This window comes from Ovis canadensis, chromosome 2 (genome assembly GCF_042477335.2).
Source record: "Ovis canadensis isolate MfBH-ARS-UI-01 breed Bighorn chromosome 2, ARS-UI_OviCan_v2, whole genome shotgun sequence".
Classification (NCBI taxonomy): Eukaryota; Metazoa; Chordata; class Mammalia; order Artiodactyla; family Bovidae; genus Ovis; species Ovis canadensis.
The window spans coordinates 29,228,793-29,248,656 of record NC_091246.1 but is presented as its reverse complement, the minus strand read 5'-3'; the positions used below and the strand labels follow the sequence as shown (position 1 = coordinate 29,248,656).

Here is a 19,864-nt window from a genome sequence, read left to right as displayed (position 1 = left end):
ACTGTAACCATGAAATTAAAAGACACTTGCTCCTGGAAAGAAAGCTATGACAAACCTAGACAGCATATTAAAAAGCAGAGACATCACTTTGCCAACAAAGGTCTGCTTAGCCAAAGCTATGGTTTTTCTAGCAGTCGTGTACAGATACGAGAGTTGAACCATAAAAAAGGCTGAGCGCCAAAGAATTGATGCTTTTGAACTGTGGTGCTGGAGAAGACTCAATCTTGAGAGTCCCTTGGACAGCAAGGAGATCAAACCAGTCAATCCTAAAGAAAACCAACCCTGAAGATTCATTGGAAGGACTGATGCTGAAGTTGAAGTTCTAGTACTTTGGTCACTTGATATGAAGAGCTGACTCACTGGAAAAGACCCTGATGCTGGAAAGATTGAAGGCAAAAGGAGAATGGGTTGACAGAGATGGTTAGCTAGCATTACCAACTCAATGGACATGAATTTTAGCTAATTCTGGGAGATAATGGGAGAGAGTGGAGCCTGGTGTGCTATAGTCCATAGAGTTGCAGAGAGTGGGACATGACTGAACAACAACCGCAACAAACTTAGTATGTAATAAATAAATAGAGGATGCATTAACAAAATTGGAAGGAAAGAATTCTAGGTTTTAAAACTCACTTTCTTAATTTGTCTCTTTAGAAAAAGAAATCATTCAAAAAGTAGAGGTTTCTGTAAAAGACAATGAGAATCCAGAGTGCCAAATCTGTAACCTGTGGCTAACTTTCATGATCTCAGAACCAGCTATAGTGTAACAGGTAATCTTTGGGGCTGCTGCTTACATCATTGATCACTTTTGAGATATAGTCTGGGAGCACTTTATACCTCTTAGGCATGAGTTACCTGCTGCCATGGTAGGGAATTAATAAACAGGAAACATGTTAGTTACCTAAAGATGCCTGTGAATATTCAAGTAAGCCTGTGGTTTTTGCCAATCTCAAAGTCAAATTATAAATTTTAAACTTATTAATCCAAATTTCCACACACTAATAAACATTGTAAGCTATAAATAATAGTGACATCCCAAAGGAAAAAAAAAGTAGAGTCCATCTTTGTATCTTTAATTTTCACAACAACTTCTAGATTCTTTTTATTATACATCTGAATTGTCTATACTGTTGCCTTGATTTCAGTGTCCATAGAGTGCTTGGACAATGAAAATTTTTCTTGGAAATCTACGCAAGAAATTCCTTTGGTCAACATTGAATATTTTTGCTATACAGGGCATGAACAACTCAACAGCCCTGATTTATAAAGCTGCTTATCCAAAACGTGAAATAAGAACTACTGGCAAGTCATCTCCTTGCACATGTACTATTATTTGCAGGTGCTTAAAAATCCCAGCATCTGTCAAGTAAACAAGCATGCCATTAATCACTGCTTAAACACTTTCTCCAAAGTGTCTGCCCATATGTATAAAACTGGACATAAGCTATGAGATCCAGATATTCATACGTCTGACTAGACAGAGGAAAATAGTCTTGGGTTACCCCTTGCTTCTTAGTCAAGCTATAGCTCCTCACAACTTTGTATCCCTACTCCATGATTGTGGCACTGGGCATTCTACTTCCTCAGTATTAGATTTCTGATGTACACTGAATTGTGCTTTCCAGTTAAAGTCTTTCCTAAAGTCACTAGATTTATAAGGTTTCTGTTTAGTATGAATTTTCTGGTGTTTAATAAGATTTGATCTGATGGAGAAGGCCTTTCCACATTCAGTACACATATAAGGTTTCTCTCCTGTGTGAATTCGGTGATGTTCAAGGAGTTGTGACTTCTTAATAAAAGCCTTCCCACAGTCACTGCATTTATAGGGTTTTTCTCCAGTATGAATTCTCCTATGTCGATTTAAATGTGACTTCTGGATGAACGACTTCCCACATTCAGTACAAATATAAGGTTTCTCTCCTGTATGGATTCTCTGATGCATAATGAGTGTTGATTTTCGTGCAAAGGCTTTCCCACATTCACTACACTCATAATGTCTTTCTCCAGTATGAGACTGTTGATGTATATGGAGGCCTGACTTTCGAGTGAAGGCTTTTCCACAGTCATCACATTTATAGGGTTTCTCGCCAGTATGAATTTTCTGGTGTGTAAAGAGATTTGATCTGTCCGTGAAAGCCTTTCCACATTCAGCACATCTGTAGGGTTTCTCTCCTGTGTGAATTTGCTGATGTACATGAAGTTGTGACTTCTTTGTGAAAGATTTCCCACAGTCACTGCATTCGTAAGGTTTCTCTCCAGTATGAATTCTCTCATGTGTAATAAAATGTGACTTGTGGAAGAAGGCCTTCCCACATTCAGTGCAAACATAGGGCTTTTCTCCTTTATGAATTCTCTGGTGCATACTCAGTGTTGACTTCTGAATAAATGCTTTCCCACATTCATTGCATTCATAATGTCTCTCTCCAGTGTGACATTTCTGATGTATCCTGAGCCGTGACTTCCAGGTGAATGATTTCCCACAGTCACTGCATTTATAGGGTTTCTCTCCAGTATGAATTTTTTGATGTTTAATGAGATTTGACCTGTCAGTAAAGGCCTTCCCACATTCAGTACATACATAGGGTCTCTCACCAGTATGAATTTTCTGGTGTATAATGAGATTTGTCCTGTGAGTGAAGATTTTCCCACATTCTGAACATATGAAGGGATTCTCCCCTGTGTGAATTCGCTGATGCACATGGAGTTGTGACTTCTTTATAAAGGACTTCCCACAGTCATTGCATTCATAAGGTTTCTCTCCAGTATGAATTCTCTCATGTGTAATAAAATGTGACTTTCGGATAAAGGCTTTCCCACATTCAGTACATACATATGGTTTTTCTCCCGTGTGAATTTTCTGATGCATACTTAGTGTTGACTTTCTTGTGAAAGATTTTCCACACTCAATACATTCAAAGTGTTTCTTGCCAGTATGAGCCTTTTTGTGTATACTGAGATTTGAATTGCGAGAGACATTTTTTCCACATTCACTGTAATCATAGGGGTTTTTTCCTCCAGTAGGAATTCTCTGCAGTCTGAACAGATCTAACTTCTTGAAAAAGGCTTTTCCACGTGCACTGCATTTATAGTCAGTCTCCTCAGTATGAGGAGTTTTCTCATGGTTTGAGTTGAGGGAAAATTTCTTCCCATATTCAGTGCTTACATAGGATTTTTCTCTTGTATAAACCTGAGGCACAGCAAATTGGGACTTCTGAGTGAAGATCATGTCACATTTGGTGCACTCATGATGTTTCTCTTCAGTATAAATCCTTTGATGTGCAAAAAGGTGTGTCTTATGGGTAGAGAGTTTTACACAATCAGAAAATAAATGGAAGTCCTCCCTACTATGATGTTTTTGATGCTGAATGAGAGCTTGCTTACTCAGAAGTTTCTTACATTGATTATATTCACAAGCATTCAGTTCTGTATGAGAATTCATACAAGTAAAAGTATTACCATATCCAATAACCTTATCAAAATTTTCTGTTGCATTGTTTCTATTACAATTACATAAGCTTACAACAGGCTTCAAACTCTTTTGAAATGAGTCATAGTTATGGAGTCTTTTTCTTGAAGGAACAAGGTTTGTGTTTACATGAAATTTTTTCCCAGTGTCTTTATTATAGTCACAGTTCCCCTTATTAGCTAGTGTATCCTTGTTGGTGAAGATGATAGGACTTAAATGTTTGTTCTGGTTTTCCTTATCTCTTCCTGTCTGTTTATCATCTTGCCAAAATTCTTCTAAAATGGAATATAGATCATCTCTTGGGAAGAGACAAATTCCCTCAAACCAGACTGAAACATCTTCAGATATTCCCTGTTTTGATGTTTCAAAACCAATATGCTGATCTAGAAAATAAAATACACAAAGAACAGTTAGCAAAACACAGAAGGGATGATAGAGTGGATACAAGGTGAACACAGAGAAATGGGAGAGGTTCTATATAAATGTAATAATAAATATAGATAAATATATAAAATAAGAATATATATAATAATCTCTTTATATGAAATAATATGCAGTAATAAGCCCTTACATTTACTGTCTGATAAACAATAAAATTTAGATGTCTCAGGCATTGTTCTAACTCATTTAAACATCAACATAACTTTTTGCTATTAATGTTATTATTGTCCCTACTTTACAGATGAGGAAACTGAGCCACAGAAGAGTTAAGAAATGTGCCCAAATCATGCTTAGTAATTGGGGAAGATGAGATTCAAACTGAAATATGCTGTTCTGAACATGCAGTAGAACTACATAATAGGTGTTAGAAGAACAAAGTGACAAACCATGTGGCTAAAAAATATTTCTGAGTCTAGATTCTTATTATCCTTCATCTATAAATCTTAATCTCTCTGCTTTCTCTATTCCCTATTAACCACTGTGCCCTAAATATAAATTTATTTATGTACAGAAATATATTGTAGCCTCAGTCATCCTGAATTAGCTTTACCATACAAACAGTAAATATATATCTATGATTCAATTCTTTATGCCTGGTTTTGGGGTGCAGATACACACACTTAATAAGGAAGAATATAACAGCAAAAAGGGCCAACTCTGAAGCAGAGACAGAGGTTGTTCATTAAAAGCTGTCCCCTTCCTTCAACAGTGTTAAGCTTAAGAAAAACACCAATACAGTATACTAATACATATATATCGAATTTAGAAAGATGGTAATGATAACCTTGTATGTGAGACAGCAAAACAGACACAGATGTATAGAACAGACTTTTGGACTCTGAGGGAGAGGGAGAGGGTGGGATGATTTGGGAGATTGGCACTGAAACATGTATACTATCATGCAAGAAATGAATCACCAGTCTATGTTTGATACAGGATACAGGATGCTTGGGGCTGGTGCACGGGGATGATCCAGAGAGATGATATGGGGTGGGATGTGGGAGGGAGGTTCAGGATTGGAAACTCATGTACACCCGTGGCAGATTCATGTCAATGTATGGCAAAACCAATACAGTATTGTAAAGTAAAATAAAGTAAAAAAAAAAGCTGTCCCCTTCCTTCAACAGTGTTAAGCTTGTAGCCAAGCATGTGTCTATCTCAAAACAACAGGCATATACAGCCTCATTTGTAGGTAAATACAGGTAACTCATCTATCACCATTCAAATAAGAGTATGAATTATATTTGTTGTAATCAGGTCAATGTTTTAAGGAAGTAAGTATGTCTCCCATAACTCTTCCCACTGGCTATATTACAGACTTGATAGCTCAGTTCTATGCTGCTGCTGATGCCTGAGACAAGAGATTAGAAAAACTACAGCCCTCAGGCTAAATCCAGGCCAGGTTAATGTTTATGTTCTCTAAGTCACTGTTTCTGGGGGTCTATCAATGACAGGAGGTGGGTTTGACTCCAATATACCATTCTTACCTACAATAAGAATCACTAATATCTCCAACTGTGGAATAGTGTATAAGACATAGCAGAGTCAGTTCTGATGAGGTGGATGAACCTAGAACCTATTATACAGAGTGAAGTGAGTTAGAGAAAGATAAATATCGTATTCTAATGCATATATACAGAATCTAGAAAAATGGTTCTGAAGAATTTATTTACAGGGCAACAATGGAGAAACAGACATAGAGAATAAACTTAATGGACCCAGGGAGAGGGGAGGAAAGGGTGAGATGTATGGAAAGAGTAACACGGAAACTTACATTACCATGTGTAAAATAGATAGCCAATGGGAATTTGCTGTATGGCTCAGGAAACTCAAACAGGGGTTCTGTAACAGGGGTGGGATGGGGAGGGAGATGGGAGGGAGGCTCAAAAGGGAGGGGATATATGTATTCCTATGGCTGATTCATGTTGAGGCTTGACAGAAAACAACAAAATTCTGTAAAGCAATTATCCTTCAATAAAAAAAATTTTTTTAAAGACATAGTAGATTCTCAGTAAATACTTACATAAAAATCAGATTACTCTTTAAGACACAGTCTAACCTTGTATCCATTTCATTCTATCTCCAGGACCATATAATGTTTGTAATATCCCCAAACACATTCTTTTAACTTTTATATTTTTGGGCTAGTGGTAAAGAACCCACCTACCAATGCAGGAGACTTAAGAGACATGGGTTCAATCCTTGGATTGGGAAGAGCCCCTGGAGAAGGAAACAGCAACCCATTGCAGTATTCTTGCCTGGAGAATTCCATGGACAAAGGAGCCTGATGGGCTATACAGTCCATGGGGTTGCACAGAGTCGGACATGACTGAAGTGACTTAGCACATATTACAGTTTTACTCACACATATTAATGTTTTCATCAAGCCTGAGGACCTCTAATACTAGATTCCTAGACATGGCTTTCATCTTTTGCAACTTTTCACTTTCTTTAGCTTATAAACCCACTGCTATGACTTTCCCAGCCGTGAGCCCTCGGAGGAGGCCTTCCGGCCGCAGCCATGGCGCCTAGCCGGAATGGCATGATCCTGAAGCCCCACTTCCACAAGGACTGGCAGCGGCGCGTGGCCACGTGGTTTAACCAGCTGGCTCACAAGATCCGTAGACGCAAGGCCCGGCAGACCAAGGCTCGCCGCATTGCCCCGCGCCCCGCATCCGGTCCTCTCCGGCCGGTGGTGAGATGCCCGACGGTCAGGTACCACACGAAGGTTCGTGCCGGCAGGGGCTTCAGCCTGGAGGAGCTTAGGGTGGCCGGCATCCACAAGAAGGTGGCCCAGACCATTGGGATCTCGGTGGACCCGAGGCGGTGGAACAAGTGCACGGAGTCCCTGCAAGCCAACGTGCAGCGGCTCAAGGAGTACCTCTCCAAACTTATCCTGTTCCCCAGGAAGCCCTTGGCCCCCAAGAAGGGAGACAGCTCTGCTGAAGAGCTCAAACTGGCCACTCAGCTGACTGGACCTGTTATGCCCATACGGAACGTCTATAAGAAGGAGAAAGCCAGAGTCATCACAGAGGAGGAGAAGAACTTTAAGGCATTTGCCAGTCTCCGCATGGCCCGTGCCAACGCCCGGCTCTTCGGCATCCGGGCAAAAAGGGCCAAGGAAGCCGCAGAACAGGATGTTGAAAAGAAAAAATAAAGTGCTATTGGCAGCTTACGATAAACCTGCAGTGTCCATGTGACCTTCGTTGTGTAAGGAGCCAGGGCCTCGGCGGGGGGGCCCTCCTTGAGGGAGACCTGGGGTGTGTCTGACCTTTGTTGCAACAGAGCTGTGAGGGAAGCAGCTTTGGTACCTGGGAGGCTTGTGCTTAGTGTTCTTGTTTGGACCCTCCAGCCCAGGAGGTGCTGTGTGTTCCTATTACTATTAAAATATTATTTTCACATCTAAAAAAAAAAACAAAAAAACAAAACAAAACAAAACAAAATAAACCCACTGCTATGCCTGACAGTATTATCAATGATGTTCAATGTAAAGAATTTGCTCCTGTGGTAAAAAGTTTAATTATTCATAATTCCTCTGTCACAAACTGAATTACCAATTCAGTAAAATACAAAGTCATAATTCAGGCCAATAAAATGAATGTATGTAAGCTATCTTTCCACCAGTCACTAAAGTCTATTTTATTACTGAATCTAAACGTATATTCTTTTCCTTTTCCCCACTAAGCTTCCTTTTCCTGATCCTTTATTCCTTTTCAAAATTCATTTCCTTCATGGATCATTTAGGGTTCTATGCTCTGAAAATGAATCTCAAACCTCAGCAAAACTCTAGGAAGGCTCTCTTTTCTCTTAACTTAAAAATAAACACAGATACTCTGAGCCTTACAAAGTCATATTTAATTGGCATAGATGTACACAAAAATAAATGCTTAATGCTCAAAGGCTTAAATTTTAAACATTCCTTTCAGTTGTCTTCCCTTTCCAATTACAATTATTGGTCCTTTAAATTACTCTTAGCAGAAAAAATTTCAAATCCCTCTGAAATAGAGCAAAATATCACCTAAAGAATTTAATTTCACTAAATATTCTCTAGAGAAACATTTTTGAAATAGATAAAAGACTCAGTTGTCATTCAAATTAATGTCATTTTCTCTGAGTTTTTGTGGGTCAGAGAATCAAAAAAGGGAAAAAGCAATGCCATAACACATCCAATAAAAGAAGTAAGTGAAACATGAGAGCAAAGTGTAAGTATGTAGATTATCTGAATAGGGAGACAGATCAGAAAATAAAGGGTCAGACACAGGGGAATAATTAAAGAAAATGTTAAAATGAAGCAAACATGATTATGGAAACTGAACAAAGATAAATGTGAACTGCAAATATGAGGCATGTTCTTCCTTTAGTTTATTAATCCATTGAGAGAAATTCTCATATGTTAGGTAATATTTTGCATCATATAGCTATGACAAGATAAGTATAATATTTTAACCAGTAGCACCTAGGAAAAACATTTTTTTAAACATCAAAACAGGGTTAGAATAATTCAAGCATAAGTGAACGTAGACATGGTTTTAGGTTTTACTTTTCACTGGAAAGTAAAAGGAGGAGGGCATCTAAATGATACTTTCTAAAAGAGAAAAATTAGTAGAAAGAGCATAAAGAATTGTTTGAGAAGATGAGCCACAGGGAAAAGCAAAAATATGACAACATTGAAACAATAAACAATAAAATATGACAACATTTAGAAAGGTGTGCCACTTGCTTTAGCATGCTACATTGTAACTGCTCTTCCTTCACACAAGTAGCTGCCTGATGGGCCCTTATATGCATAAGGTATCAATTGTTCCCCTGAAAGCTTATACAATGAGAACCAACCTGATCTGTTTCCTTAATTCTGGTGTCATTCATGGCTTATGCCAGAATTGAGACAAATGATTCAATTTGAGACACATACATAGGTCTTAGGCCACTTTAAGGAGGGCCTACTCCTTATATCTGTCCCAGAATACCAACTATAACTTCCAACTTCAATTGGTTAAATATATGACAGTCTTGTGGGAATCAGCAAATGCAGCATAAAGTAGCACAGCTCAAAGTATGTACTCAGCAGCAGGCAGTAAATCCAGAGAACAAGAGAAGAAAGCCCCCTTGGTGGTGGTCATCATCCAAAGATCCTGCTTACTACATCAACTGTTAAGTCACCTGCAGAGAAGCAATGGACCCCCACACCAAATTTGGTTCAGATGTCAAGAGTGATGATTCAACACACAACCAATAAGATATGAAAAAGTTCATTACTCATTTAATGAGGCTTTTGAAGGGAAAGCTCCCAAACAAGTCTGAAAGTGGCTTAACAGTGAGAAGAGGAAACTGGCTTGGGTTTTTTATAGTAGTTGGGGGATGGTACTAAGCTGACTGGTACAGAGCAACTTGCCACTAGCACTAATGGAAAGAGCATCTGGGTTTTCTTGTAGTTTGTCCAGATGTGGGGCAGAAGCTAAAGAGAGAGTGGTGACATTTGGAAGGTGTCAGTATGAAATGAAATCAGAATCTATTACAAGATACATGATAAGATGTTCAAAACATTTTGTTATTAGAGAAACACAAATTAAAACAAATAGAAATTAAAATCCACTAGATTATGAGAAATTATTAGAAATATGGGCAGGGATGTGGAGAAACTGATGCCTTTGTATGTTTAGAGGATTGTAGACCAATACATCCAATCTGAAAAACAATATGGTTATACTTAGTGAAATAAAGCATTAGTATATTCATTAATAAAACACTCCCACTACTCTTCCTCAAGAAATTCTTGCTTCCTAAAAGAATAGTTCTTGAAGAAATTTATTATAGTACTAGCTATAGCAGCTAGAAAGCTGGACAAGTAAATCTGGCATATATATATACTATGGAATGTAAGCATCAATTAGAAGCAATGAGCTAGGAAAACAATGTAACGTGAACCAATTTAGTGCTGAGAGGAAAAAAAATAAACTAAGTAGGATACATAGCGCAGTGGGGCTTCCCTGGTGGTACAGAGGTCAAAGCGTCTGCCTGCAATGTGGGAGACCTGGGTTCAGTCCCTGGGTTGGGAAGATCCCCTGGAGAAGGAAATGGCAACCCACTTCAGTATTCTTGCCTGGAGAATCCCATGGACAGAGGAGCTTGGTGGGCTACAGTCCACGGGTCGCAAAGAGTCAGACACGATGGAGCGACTTCACTTTCACAGCACAGTACCATTTTTAGAAATTAAAATGACCAACAATTTAAATTTTACAAATACCTGACAAATTTAAGAATAAATTGCAAGCAAACATATAAAATACAGTAGAGCAACTGCCTCTGGGAAGAATAAAAATGAAGTAGGGAGTGAGGATTAAAAGGGATAAATAAAAAAATACAACAAAACTTTTTTAAAAATTGTAAAATAGGGGATTCCCTGGCTATCCACTGGTTAGGACTCTGAGTTTCCACTGCAGGGCGTGCAGGTTCAATACCTGGCCAGAGGAACTAAGATCCCACATGCTGTGGAGTGTGGTCCCCCAAAATTATAGACTTAAAATAAGAAGCTATCCCCAAATGTAAGTAATGGAAATCTCAAAGCCAACAGTTGGGGGAGAGGCATGGGAGATGATATAATATGGCCATCTCTAGATGACAATTCTGAAGCACCTTAAGGGAAAAGAAAGAAAATGAAGAGAAATAAGCAGGTGAGTGACCCAAAGTAATTTTTTTTAAAGGCAATTTTATGAGTACCTGAATGTGTAAGGAAAGGATTTAAGACATCGACAGAGATTTTTTTAAAAAAAAATTTTTAATGCTATAAAAAGGGAGAAAAAGCAAAACAGCAGGATCCTACAGCCAATGTACCAGTAACTGTAGCACATTCCTCTTAAAGAGTCAAGCAAAGAAGACACTGATATTGGAAGGGGCCTTAAGTGGGAATGGCTTCCCTGGTGGTTCAGAGGTTAAAGCGTCTGCCTGGAATGCGGGAGACCCGGGTTCAATCCCTGGGTCGGGAAGATCCCCTGGAGAAGGAAATGGCAACCCACTCCAGTACTCTTGCCTGGAAAATCCCACGGACAGAGAAGCTTGGTGGGCTACAGTCCATGGAGTCGCAAAGAGTCGGACACGACTGAGTGACATCACTAAGTGGGAATGGCATTTAGATGTGTAAGAGACCAATATCAGCTCTATCCATGCAGTTTCAAAAGTTCAGAATGTTAGAGAAATATCATATTAAAAGCACTTCAAAAAAAAAAAAGAAAAAGAATAAAAGCACTTCAAAGTTGCCAAACTCTGCCAGTAAAACTGTGATTTGGCTATGCTATCTCCTATGCTTTTGGTTCCTACTCACCTAGACAGCTCTGGCTTGAGATTTTGCCATTCCACATAAATGGTTCTTCTCCCCACTCCAAGTTGAAAATGACTTCTGCTTTGGGAACTTGACACCCTGATGATAGGAAACAACAAAGCCCTCCATTTACTTTTCAGAAAAGTTCATGGGGAACAGAAGTATATTCTTAATGTCCAAAAGAGATTGTTAAGAACATGGAACAAAATAAGGACAAAACTATCGCACTTCAGATGTCCTACAGTCTTTGGAAGTCCCACATACCTTAGAAACACCAAATTTCAGAAATTCCACTATGGAAAAAAAAAGATACACTCAGTTAGGTACAGCCTTACCCAGCAGAGCTGTGCTTACCCACTGAGATCAAGTTGAAATAGTTTTCCAGCATTACATCCCTGTATAGACTTTTCTGAGCAAGGTCCAATTGTTGCCACTCCTCCCTGCTGAAGTCTACAGATATATCTTTGAAAGACACTGATCCCTGGAAAAACACGTTTATTCAATGAAAAGCATCAGGATTGTAGGATAAGAGCAAGATATTTATGAACTTATTTTTAATAATTTTTAACATGATACAACATATAAGATTCTCACTAAATACCTAAATTTGACATTATTATTTCAAGGGAAAAATAAATATTAGGTCATTAGGTCATTCTTTAAATATTAGGTCGTATTAGGTCATTCTTTCTGTGGCTCTAATAACATTCTGAGGTTTTGTTTTTATCTGTGTGCTGGTTACAAAAGAATAAACTGAAAACTCATCAAGCTACAAACCTGATTTCTGCATTATTTTCCATGTATGCCATATTTCATTAACACTTCAGTTAGAAAAGCAATGATTTTTTCAGATATAAAATCAGAAGCACAAACAACCAAAGAAAAAATAGATAAACTGGACTTTATCAAATTAAAACTTTGTGCTAAAAAGGATACCATTAAGAAAGTGATAAGATAAGGGAATTTGCTGGCAGTCCAGTGTTAGGTCTCTGCACCACCACTTCAGGGGGCATGGGTTCAATGCCTGGGAGGGGAACTAAGATCCCCATGCTATACCCAATGGCCCAAAATGAAAAAAAAACAACAATAACAACAACAAACAGAACAAACAAAGTGTTTACTTAGAGTAAAAACAACTCAAAGATTATGGGGAAATGTCTGCAATTATATATTTGATAAAGGACTTGTGTAAAGAATATATAAATAATTCTTACAACTCAATAAAAAGATAAATGATCCAATTAAAAATGGACTAAGGGGACTTCCCTGGTGGTCCAGTGGCTAAAACTCCATGCTCCCAATGCAGGGGGCCTGGGTTTGATCCCTGGTCAGGGAGCTAGATTCCACATGCTATAACAAAAGATCCTGGATTCTGCTACAAAGCTCAAACATCCCTCATGCCACAGCTAACACCTGGCACAGTCAAATAAACAAATGGACCAAGAAGAATATACATATATCCAAGGAAGATATACAAATGGCCAAAAAGCATGAAAGGTTCTCAATACAGGTCAATATAGTCAAAAGGGATATCAAAATTCAAAGAGATACCCCTTCAAATTCACTAAGATGATTATAAAATAAAAAATGCTCTGCTTGTGTATATTTGTATTTTTATTATTTTTGTAGCAAAATAATAAATGCAATTAAATCTTGAATTCTGAAATTTAAAAAATGCTCCAATCATTAGTCATCAGGAAAGTGCACCTACTACGATGGCTATAATAATAAAAAACAAAAGGACACATAATATCAAGTGCCAGTGTGGAAGGGGAGAAATTGGAACCCTCATATAGTAAAGGTGGGAATCTAAAACAGTCTGGCACTTCCTCAAAAGGAGTAATATGAGCTAATGGTTCCACTTCTAGGTATATACCCAAGAGAAATCAAAACATTCATTTACATAAAACTTATATAGCCATGTTCATAGTAGCATTATTCTTAATAGTCAAAAACAGAAACAACCCAGGGTATCAGCCAATGATGAATTTCAAAATGTGGCATATTCATAAAAGAAATGATTCATCCATAGAGAGGAATGAAATACTGATTTATGCTACACTGTGAATGAATTTTGAAAATATTATGCTAAGTGAAATAAGCCAATCACAAAAGACCACATATTATATGATTCCATTTACATGAGATATCCAGGACAGGCAAACCTATTAGGACAGTAAGAAGATTGCTGGTTGCCCAGGAATGGGGTAATGGAAGGATGTGGTGGGGAGGGAGGTAGCAATAGCTAAAAGGTATGACTTTGGATAGGGGAGGGAAAGAAAGTGTCCTAAAATTGGATAAAGACTGCACAACTCCATGACTATACTAAAAATGATTGAATGTACACTTTAAATGGACAGTACATATAATATGTTTAGGTGAACCTTTTGAGGCACTGTCATATCCAGACGGCATACAAGGGTTTGTGACGGTCCAGGGTTTCTTCCAGGACTAAGTACATGCCAGATGAAATACTGAAACTACCTGTTTGAAAATACTGGAAGCAGTTGGGTGCTAAGACTCTACAGGCAACATTTAAGGTTTGAGTTGATGTACGTAACCACTTTTACACTAGGAGTATTTATCAATTCTGGGTGTGGTAAAAGGTGAAAACCCAGGCTTTGAACCAGTAGAAGGCTAAAGTTGGGTGATAGAGAAACCAGAATCCAAACACATGGGCAGTTTTTCCCCTAAGACATCTATCAAATTCTAGGGCTGTATGAGCACAAAACTAAATACTTAAGCAGAGAGCCTCTGAAAAGCAAGGCAAAATGTTAGCAGTCTGATAAGAAAACACTGTTGGCACCTATCAAGAGGAGGGTCCACAGAGGGCAAACTGGCCTCTCAGCTGAAAATCCTGGATGGTTGGAGTGAACCAGAGGTAGACTATTATCAGAGCTTCAACTTAGTCTTGATTCAACATAACACTGTCCCTGACTAGATAAAGGTGATCATCCTCCACTCTATCTGCTAAGGGAAACAAGGATCCTCTCTTGAGAAAGTTTGTTATTGTTCAGTCACTAAGTCATGTCTGACCCTTTGTGACCCCATGGACTGCAGCAAATTAGGCTTCCCTGTTCTTTGCTAACTCCTGGAGTATGCTCAAACTCATGTTCATTGAGTCAGTGATGCCATCCAACCATCTCATCCTCTGTCGTCCCCTTCTCCTCCTGCCCTTAATCTTTCCCAATGAATATTCAGGATTGATTTCCTTTAGGATTGACTGGTTTGATCTCCTTGCAGTGCAAGGGACTCTCGAGAGTCTTCTCTACCACCACCACTCAAAAGCAACATTCTTTGGTGCTCAGCCTTCTTTATGGTCCAACTCTTACATCCATATATGACTAATGGAAAAATCACAGCTTTGACTATTTGGACCTTTGCTGGCAAAATAATGTCTCTGCTTTTTAACACACTGTTTAGGTCTGTCATAGCTTTCCTCCCAAGGAGCAAGTGTCTTTTAATTTCAAGGCTTCAATCACCAGCTGCAGTGATTTTGGAGCCTAAGAAATAAAATCTGTCACTGTATCCATTATTTGCCATGAAGTGATGGAACCACATGCCATGATCTTAGTTTTTTGAATGTTGAGTTTTAAGCCAGCTTTTTCACTCTCCTCTTTCACTCTCCTCTTTTCAAGAGGCTCTTTAGCTCCTCTTTGCTTTCTGCCATTAGGGTGGTGTCATCTGCATAGCTGAGGTTATTGATATTTCTCCCAGTAATCTTGATTCCAGCTTGAGCTTCATCCAGCCCAGCATTTCATATGATGTACTCTGCATATAAGTTAAATAACTGAGAAAGATACCATAATCTAGATCCTTGACAATGCTTTATATGTGTTTTGATACAATAAAAGAAATGCCTATCAAAAAACAGAACAAAATATCTAAAACCACAGGGGAAAAAAATTCAATAGAAACAATCTTACAGGATTTTGGAGTTAGATGAAAAGGTGGAGAATTTCATCAGAGAAATGGAACTTATACTAAAAAAATTAAAATTGAAAAATTCAGTATCTAAAATTAAGAACTGAGAGGGGTTTAATAGCAGAATAACAGAATTACTGAAATGGAAGACAAGCAAACAGAAGATATCCAAACTGAACCACTCAGGTTTTTTAAAATAAAAATAAACACAAGAGCACGTGATGTATCACATGTACAACACTTTGAAAAGGAAAAACATATTGTTATCTGAGACAATAAAGAGGAAGAATATGAGGCAGAAGCAAAATTTGAAAAGGAAAGGTGAATGACATCAACTCAAAGACTCAAAAAGTTTCTCAAATCCCACTTTATAAAACTGTAAATACAGACTATGCAAAAACAATAATAATAATATCTTGTGAAGTTTAAAACATATGTAGAATTCAAATGCATAAAAATAATAATGTAAAAATGAGAAGCAGTCAATGGAATTAAGATGTTTTAGCATCTATTAAGAAGGGGGTAAGATAATAATGAGTTAAAGATGGATATTATAATATATAGGGAAACAAAAGAATGCATCACAAACAAGGTAACAAAATAAAAATTAAAACTTGACTAATCTAAAAGAAAGTCAAGAAAAGAGTGGAAAGATAGTATTAAACAGACAATTCAAATATGAAACTAATAAAACTGGATATAAATTCAAATATATCAGTAATTGCATTAAATGTAAATAAACTAAACAATCAAGTTAACACCAAAGACTGAGACGTCCAGCTAAAAAAATTTAGTAAGGTGCATTCTACCCTGTTCATCTTGCTAAACACCTAAAAACCTAGAAAAATATTCATATATAAAGCATCTATCTACACCCTTGACTTTCTCTCAAGAACATACTTTCCTACAGTGAAACTAATTATGGCATCTTTTGTAATCTTGATAGCCCCCAAATACCCCAAATCATCAAGTCTAGTTCCTTTTTGCTTAACAGTTCTTCCTCCAATCTATCGCTTAATATTCATATTTTATTGTAAGCAGGAAAAAGAAACCATGTCACATCTCCAATCCTTTACTTGAAATCACCTCAGAGAAAAACACAAGTCCATCACTGACAAATCTGCTTTCCATATAACTACAGGACAAAATCCAGCTAAGCTTTCTGCTACTATATACCAGAGATGCTCCCTCCCCTACTTTCTCAGTTCCTTCTTGAGTCTTCACCAGAAGCACCTTTAACACCCGTATTCCTGTCAACAGTCTGTTTAAAATAATGAGATATTCTCTAAAACAATATAGTTTTTTTCCTACTGTGCTCCTCACTTTCTTCTAAGTTCTCTAGCAGAGTTAACAACAATATTGCTATTACCAGTCTGTTCAAGAAAATCTAGGCTCTTGCTATTATATGCTTCAAATTTTTTACAGTTTTTATTCATTATCAAATTCCAAAGCCTTTTGACATTTTGGGGTATTTGTTACAGCATCATTCCATGTCCAGGTACCAAAATTTGTAGTGGTTTCCTATTGCTGCTGCAACAAATTACTGCAAACTTAAAGCAACACAAATTTATTATCTGGATCTTCCTATCACATGCAGTAAGAAAAGGTGGGATGATTAAAGTAGAAAGAATGTCTTACAATTTCTGAGTAAAAATGACTTACAATCTAGAAATAGCTATGAAATTACTGAGGGTCAAATAAAAATACTTTTAGACAGGCAAGGTCTTAAAAAACCTAATTGCCATACAATACTTTCTGGATAATATTTTCTAAAAATGAAAGCATGACTCAAGAAAGAGCCAAAAAACAAGAGATCCAATACTTGAGAGACACGAAAGGAATTCCTAGCAGCCTGCCAAAGGAAGACCCCCAAGTCAGTGCATGAGAATCACATAGAGAACAACTTTGGTAATGTCAAGAACTCCAAGGGAAGTTTCTTTCAACTGCTGAAATAAATAGCCTGTATTCTGGAGCCAGATTGCTTGGGTTTTACTCCTGGTTTCACCACTTACTAGCAGCGCAACCCAGAGCAATTTCCTTAACTTCTCTGTGGGCCTACTTCCTTCTCTGTAAAATGAGGATAATGATTATAGATACCTCAAAGGGGATGTGATTAAATCAGTTGAGAGAGAGAGTGTGTGTGTTTACAATGCCTAGCATACAGTAGGCACTATATTAATATTTATGATTGGTGTTAACTATCATTATGTAATAATTTTAACATATTGTAAAGATATTTATATACATGGGAAGACTGTGGAGTTGATTTAGTGATCCAGATATGGAAAATGAAACAAATGATTAAACCAAACAATAATTAATTCCAAGTAAAATAAAAAACAGTGCATAAAAGATAAAAGAAATGGTTCAACTGTGAATATAATTAAAAGAAACATATTAATAAATACAGTCTATTGATTTACCCCAAATTATGATATACCTGTATTAGAAGGAGGGGAAGAAGAAATGTGCATATAAGTGCTGAAGCCTTAAATGTCTGAGAGTTAAATCCTTATTTTCCATTGTGCTAAGTCAGTAGATACTACCTAAAACTGAAAATCAAGAGGTACCAATGTAAACATGTGATTTAGACATAGGAATGTAAATACCAAAAGAATTAGTTTGATTGAGTTTAGAGTGATTACCTTTGAGAAGCTGGAATCTGAGGGACAAAGCAAAGTAAAAGGCAAGAAACAAAGTGAGAACTATACCCAACTGAATGGAGAGTGCTAGAGAACAGGAAGGAGAGATAAGAAGGCCTTCTTAAATGAACAATGCAACAAAATAGAGGAAAACAATAGAATGGGAAAGACGAGACTTCTTCAAGAAAACTGGCGCTATCAAGGGAATATCTCATGTTAGGATGGGCACAATAAAGGACAGAAGGGAAAGGACCTAACAGAAGCAGAAGAGATAAAGAAGAGGTGGCAAGAAGACACAGAAGACCTATACAAGAAAGGTCTTAATGACCAGGATAACCACAAAGGTGTGGTCATTCTCCTAGAGCCAAACATCGGAGGTGTGAAGTCAAGTGGACCTTAGAAGCATTACTAAGAACAAACCTAGTGGAGGTGATGGAATCCCAACTAAGCTATTTCAAATCCTAAAGGATGATGCTGGTAAAGTGCTGCACTCAATATGTCAGCAAATCTGGAAAACACAGTGGTGACCACAAGACTGGAAAAGGTCAGTTTTCATTCCAATCACAAAGAAGGGCAATGCCAAACTATGTTCAAACTATCACACTATTGCACTCATTTCACGTGCTAGCAAGGTTATGTTCAAAATCCTTCAAGCTAGGTTTCAGCAGTTCATGAACCAAGAACTTCCAGACGTAAAAACTGGGTTTAGAAAAGGCAGGGGAACCAGAGTTCAAATTGCCAGCTTTCAATGGATCATGGAGAAAGCAAGAGAATTCCAAAAAATATCTACTTCTGGTCTACACTAAACCCTTTGATTGTGTAGATCACAACAAACTGTGAAAAATTCTTAAAGACATGGGAATACCAGATCACCTTATCTGTCTCCTGAGAAATCTGTATGTAGATCAGGAAGCAGTCATTAGAACCAGACATAGAACAACTGATTGGTTCACAATTAGGAAAGGAATATGACAAGGCTATGTTCACCCTGTGCGTATAACTTATATGCAGAGTACATTATGTGAAATGCTGGGCTGGATGAATCACAAGCTGGAATCAACACTGCTGGGAGAATTATCAACAACCCCAGATATGCAGATGATACCACTCTAATGGTGGAAAGTAAAGAGGACTAAAGAACCTCTTGATGAACGTGAAAGAGATTGAAAAAGCTGGCTTGAAACTCAATATCAAAAAGCTAAAATCATGGCATCTGGTCCCATCACTTCACAGCAAATAGAAGGGGAAAAAGTGGAAACAAGGACAGATTTTATTTTCTTGGGCTCCAAAATCACTGTGGACAATGACTGCAGCCATGAAATTACAAGATTCTTGCTCCTTGGAAGCAAAGTTATGACCAACCTAGACAGCATATTAAAAAGCAGAGACATCACTTTGCCAACAAAGGTCCTTTAGTCAAAGCTATGATTTTTCCAGTAGTCATGGACAGATGGGAGAGCTGAACCATAAAGAAGAGGGAGTGCCAAGAACCGATGCTTTCGAATTGTAGAGCTGGAGAAGACTCCTGAGAGTCCCTTTGACTGCAAGGTGATCAAACCAGTCAATCCTGCAGGAAATCAACCCTGAATATTCACTGGAAGGACTGATGCTGAAGTTTCAATACTTTGGCCACCTGATGCAAAGTGATGACTCACTGGAAAAGACCCTGATGCTGGAAAGACTGAGGGCAGGAGGAGAAGCAGTCAACAGAAGCTGAGATGATTAGCTAGCATCACCAACTCAATGGACATGAATTTGAGCCAGCTCCAGGAAATAGTGAAGGACAGAGGAGATTGGGTGCTGCAGTCCATGGGGTTACAAAGAGTCGGATATGACCTACTGACTGAAAAACAACAGCAACAAAACACCTAACCTTCTGAAAGTGTTCCACAAAATTACAGCTGTAGGAAAGCTTCCAAACTCATTCTCTGATGCCACCATCACCCTGTGATCAGTATCAGACAAAGATACCACAAAAAAAGAAAAGTACAGGCCAATATCAATGATGAATGTTAGAGGCATAAATCCTCAACACAATACTAACAATCCAAGTCCAACAATACATTAAAAAGATCATTC

General features: G+C 37.9%; 1 protein-coding gene and 1 pseudogene across 9 annotated transcripts in view; one reads left to right on the top strand and one right to left on the bottom strand.

Annotated features, from left to right (window-relative positions):
- Nucleotides 1–1,049: 1,049 nt before the first annotated feature.
- Nucleotides 1,050–19,864, bottom strand: part of ZNF484 (zinc finger protein 484) — a 29,314-nt gene continuing 10,499 nt past the window's right edge. For 4 of the 9 annotated variants that reach the window (XM_069575688.1, XM_069575687.1, XM_069575689.1 and 1 more), the window contains 3 exons: nucleotides 11,574–11,700; nucleotides 11,223–11,318; nucleotides 1,050–3,846 (listed from right to left, as the gene is read on the bottom strand). In XM_069575688.1, the coding sequence (XP_069431789.1) occupies nucleotides 1,529–3,846; nucleotides 11,223–11,318; nucleotides 11,574–11,700 (2,541 nt within the window). In that variant the 3' untranslated portion in view covers nucleotides 1,050–1,528. Of the gene's footprint in view, nucleotides 3,847–11,222; nucleotides 11,319–11,483; nucleotides 11,513–11,573; nucleotides 11,701–19,864 lie in introns of all 9 variants that reach the window. The other 5 variants (XM_069575696.1, XM_069575691.1, XM_069575693.1 and 2 more) reach the window with 2 other exon arrangements.
- LOC138433318 (large ribosomal subunit protein eL13 pseudogene) lies at nucleotides 6,387–7,086 on the top strand (annotated as a pseudogene).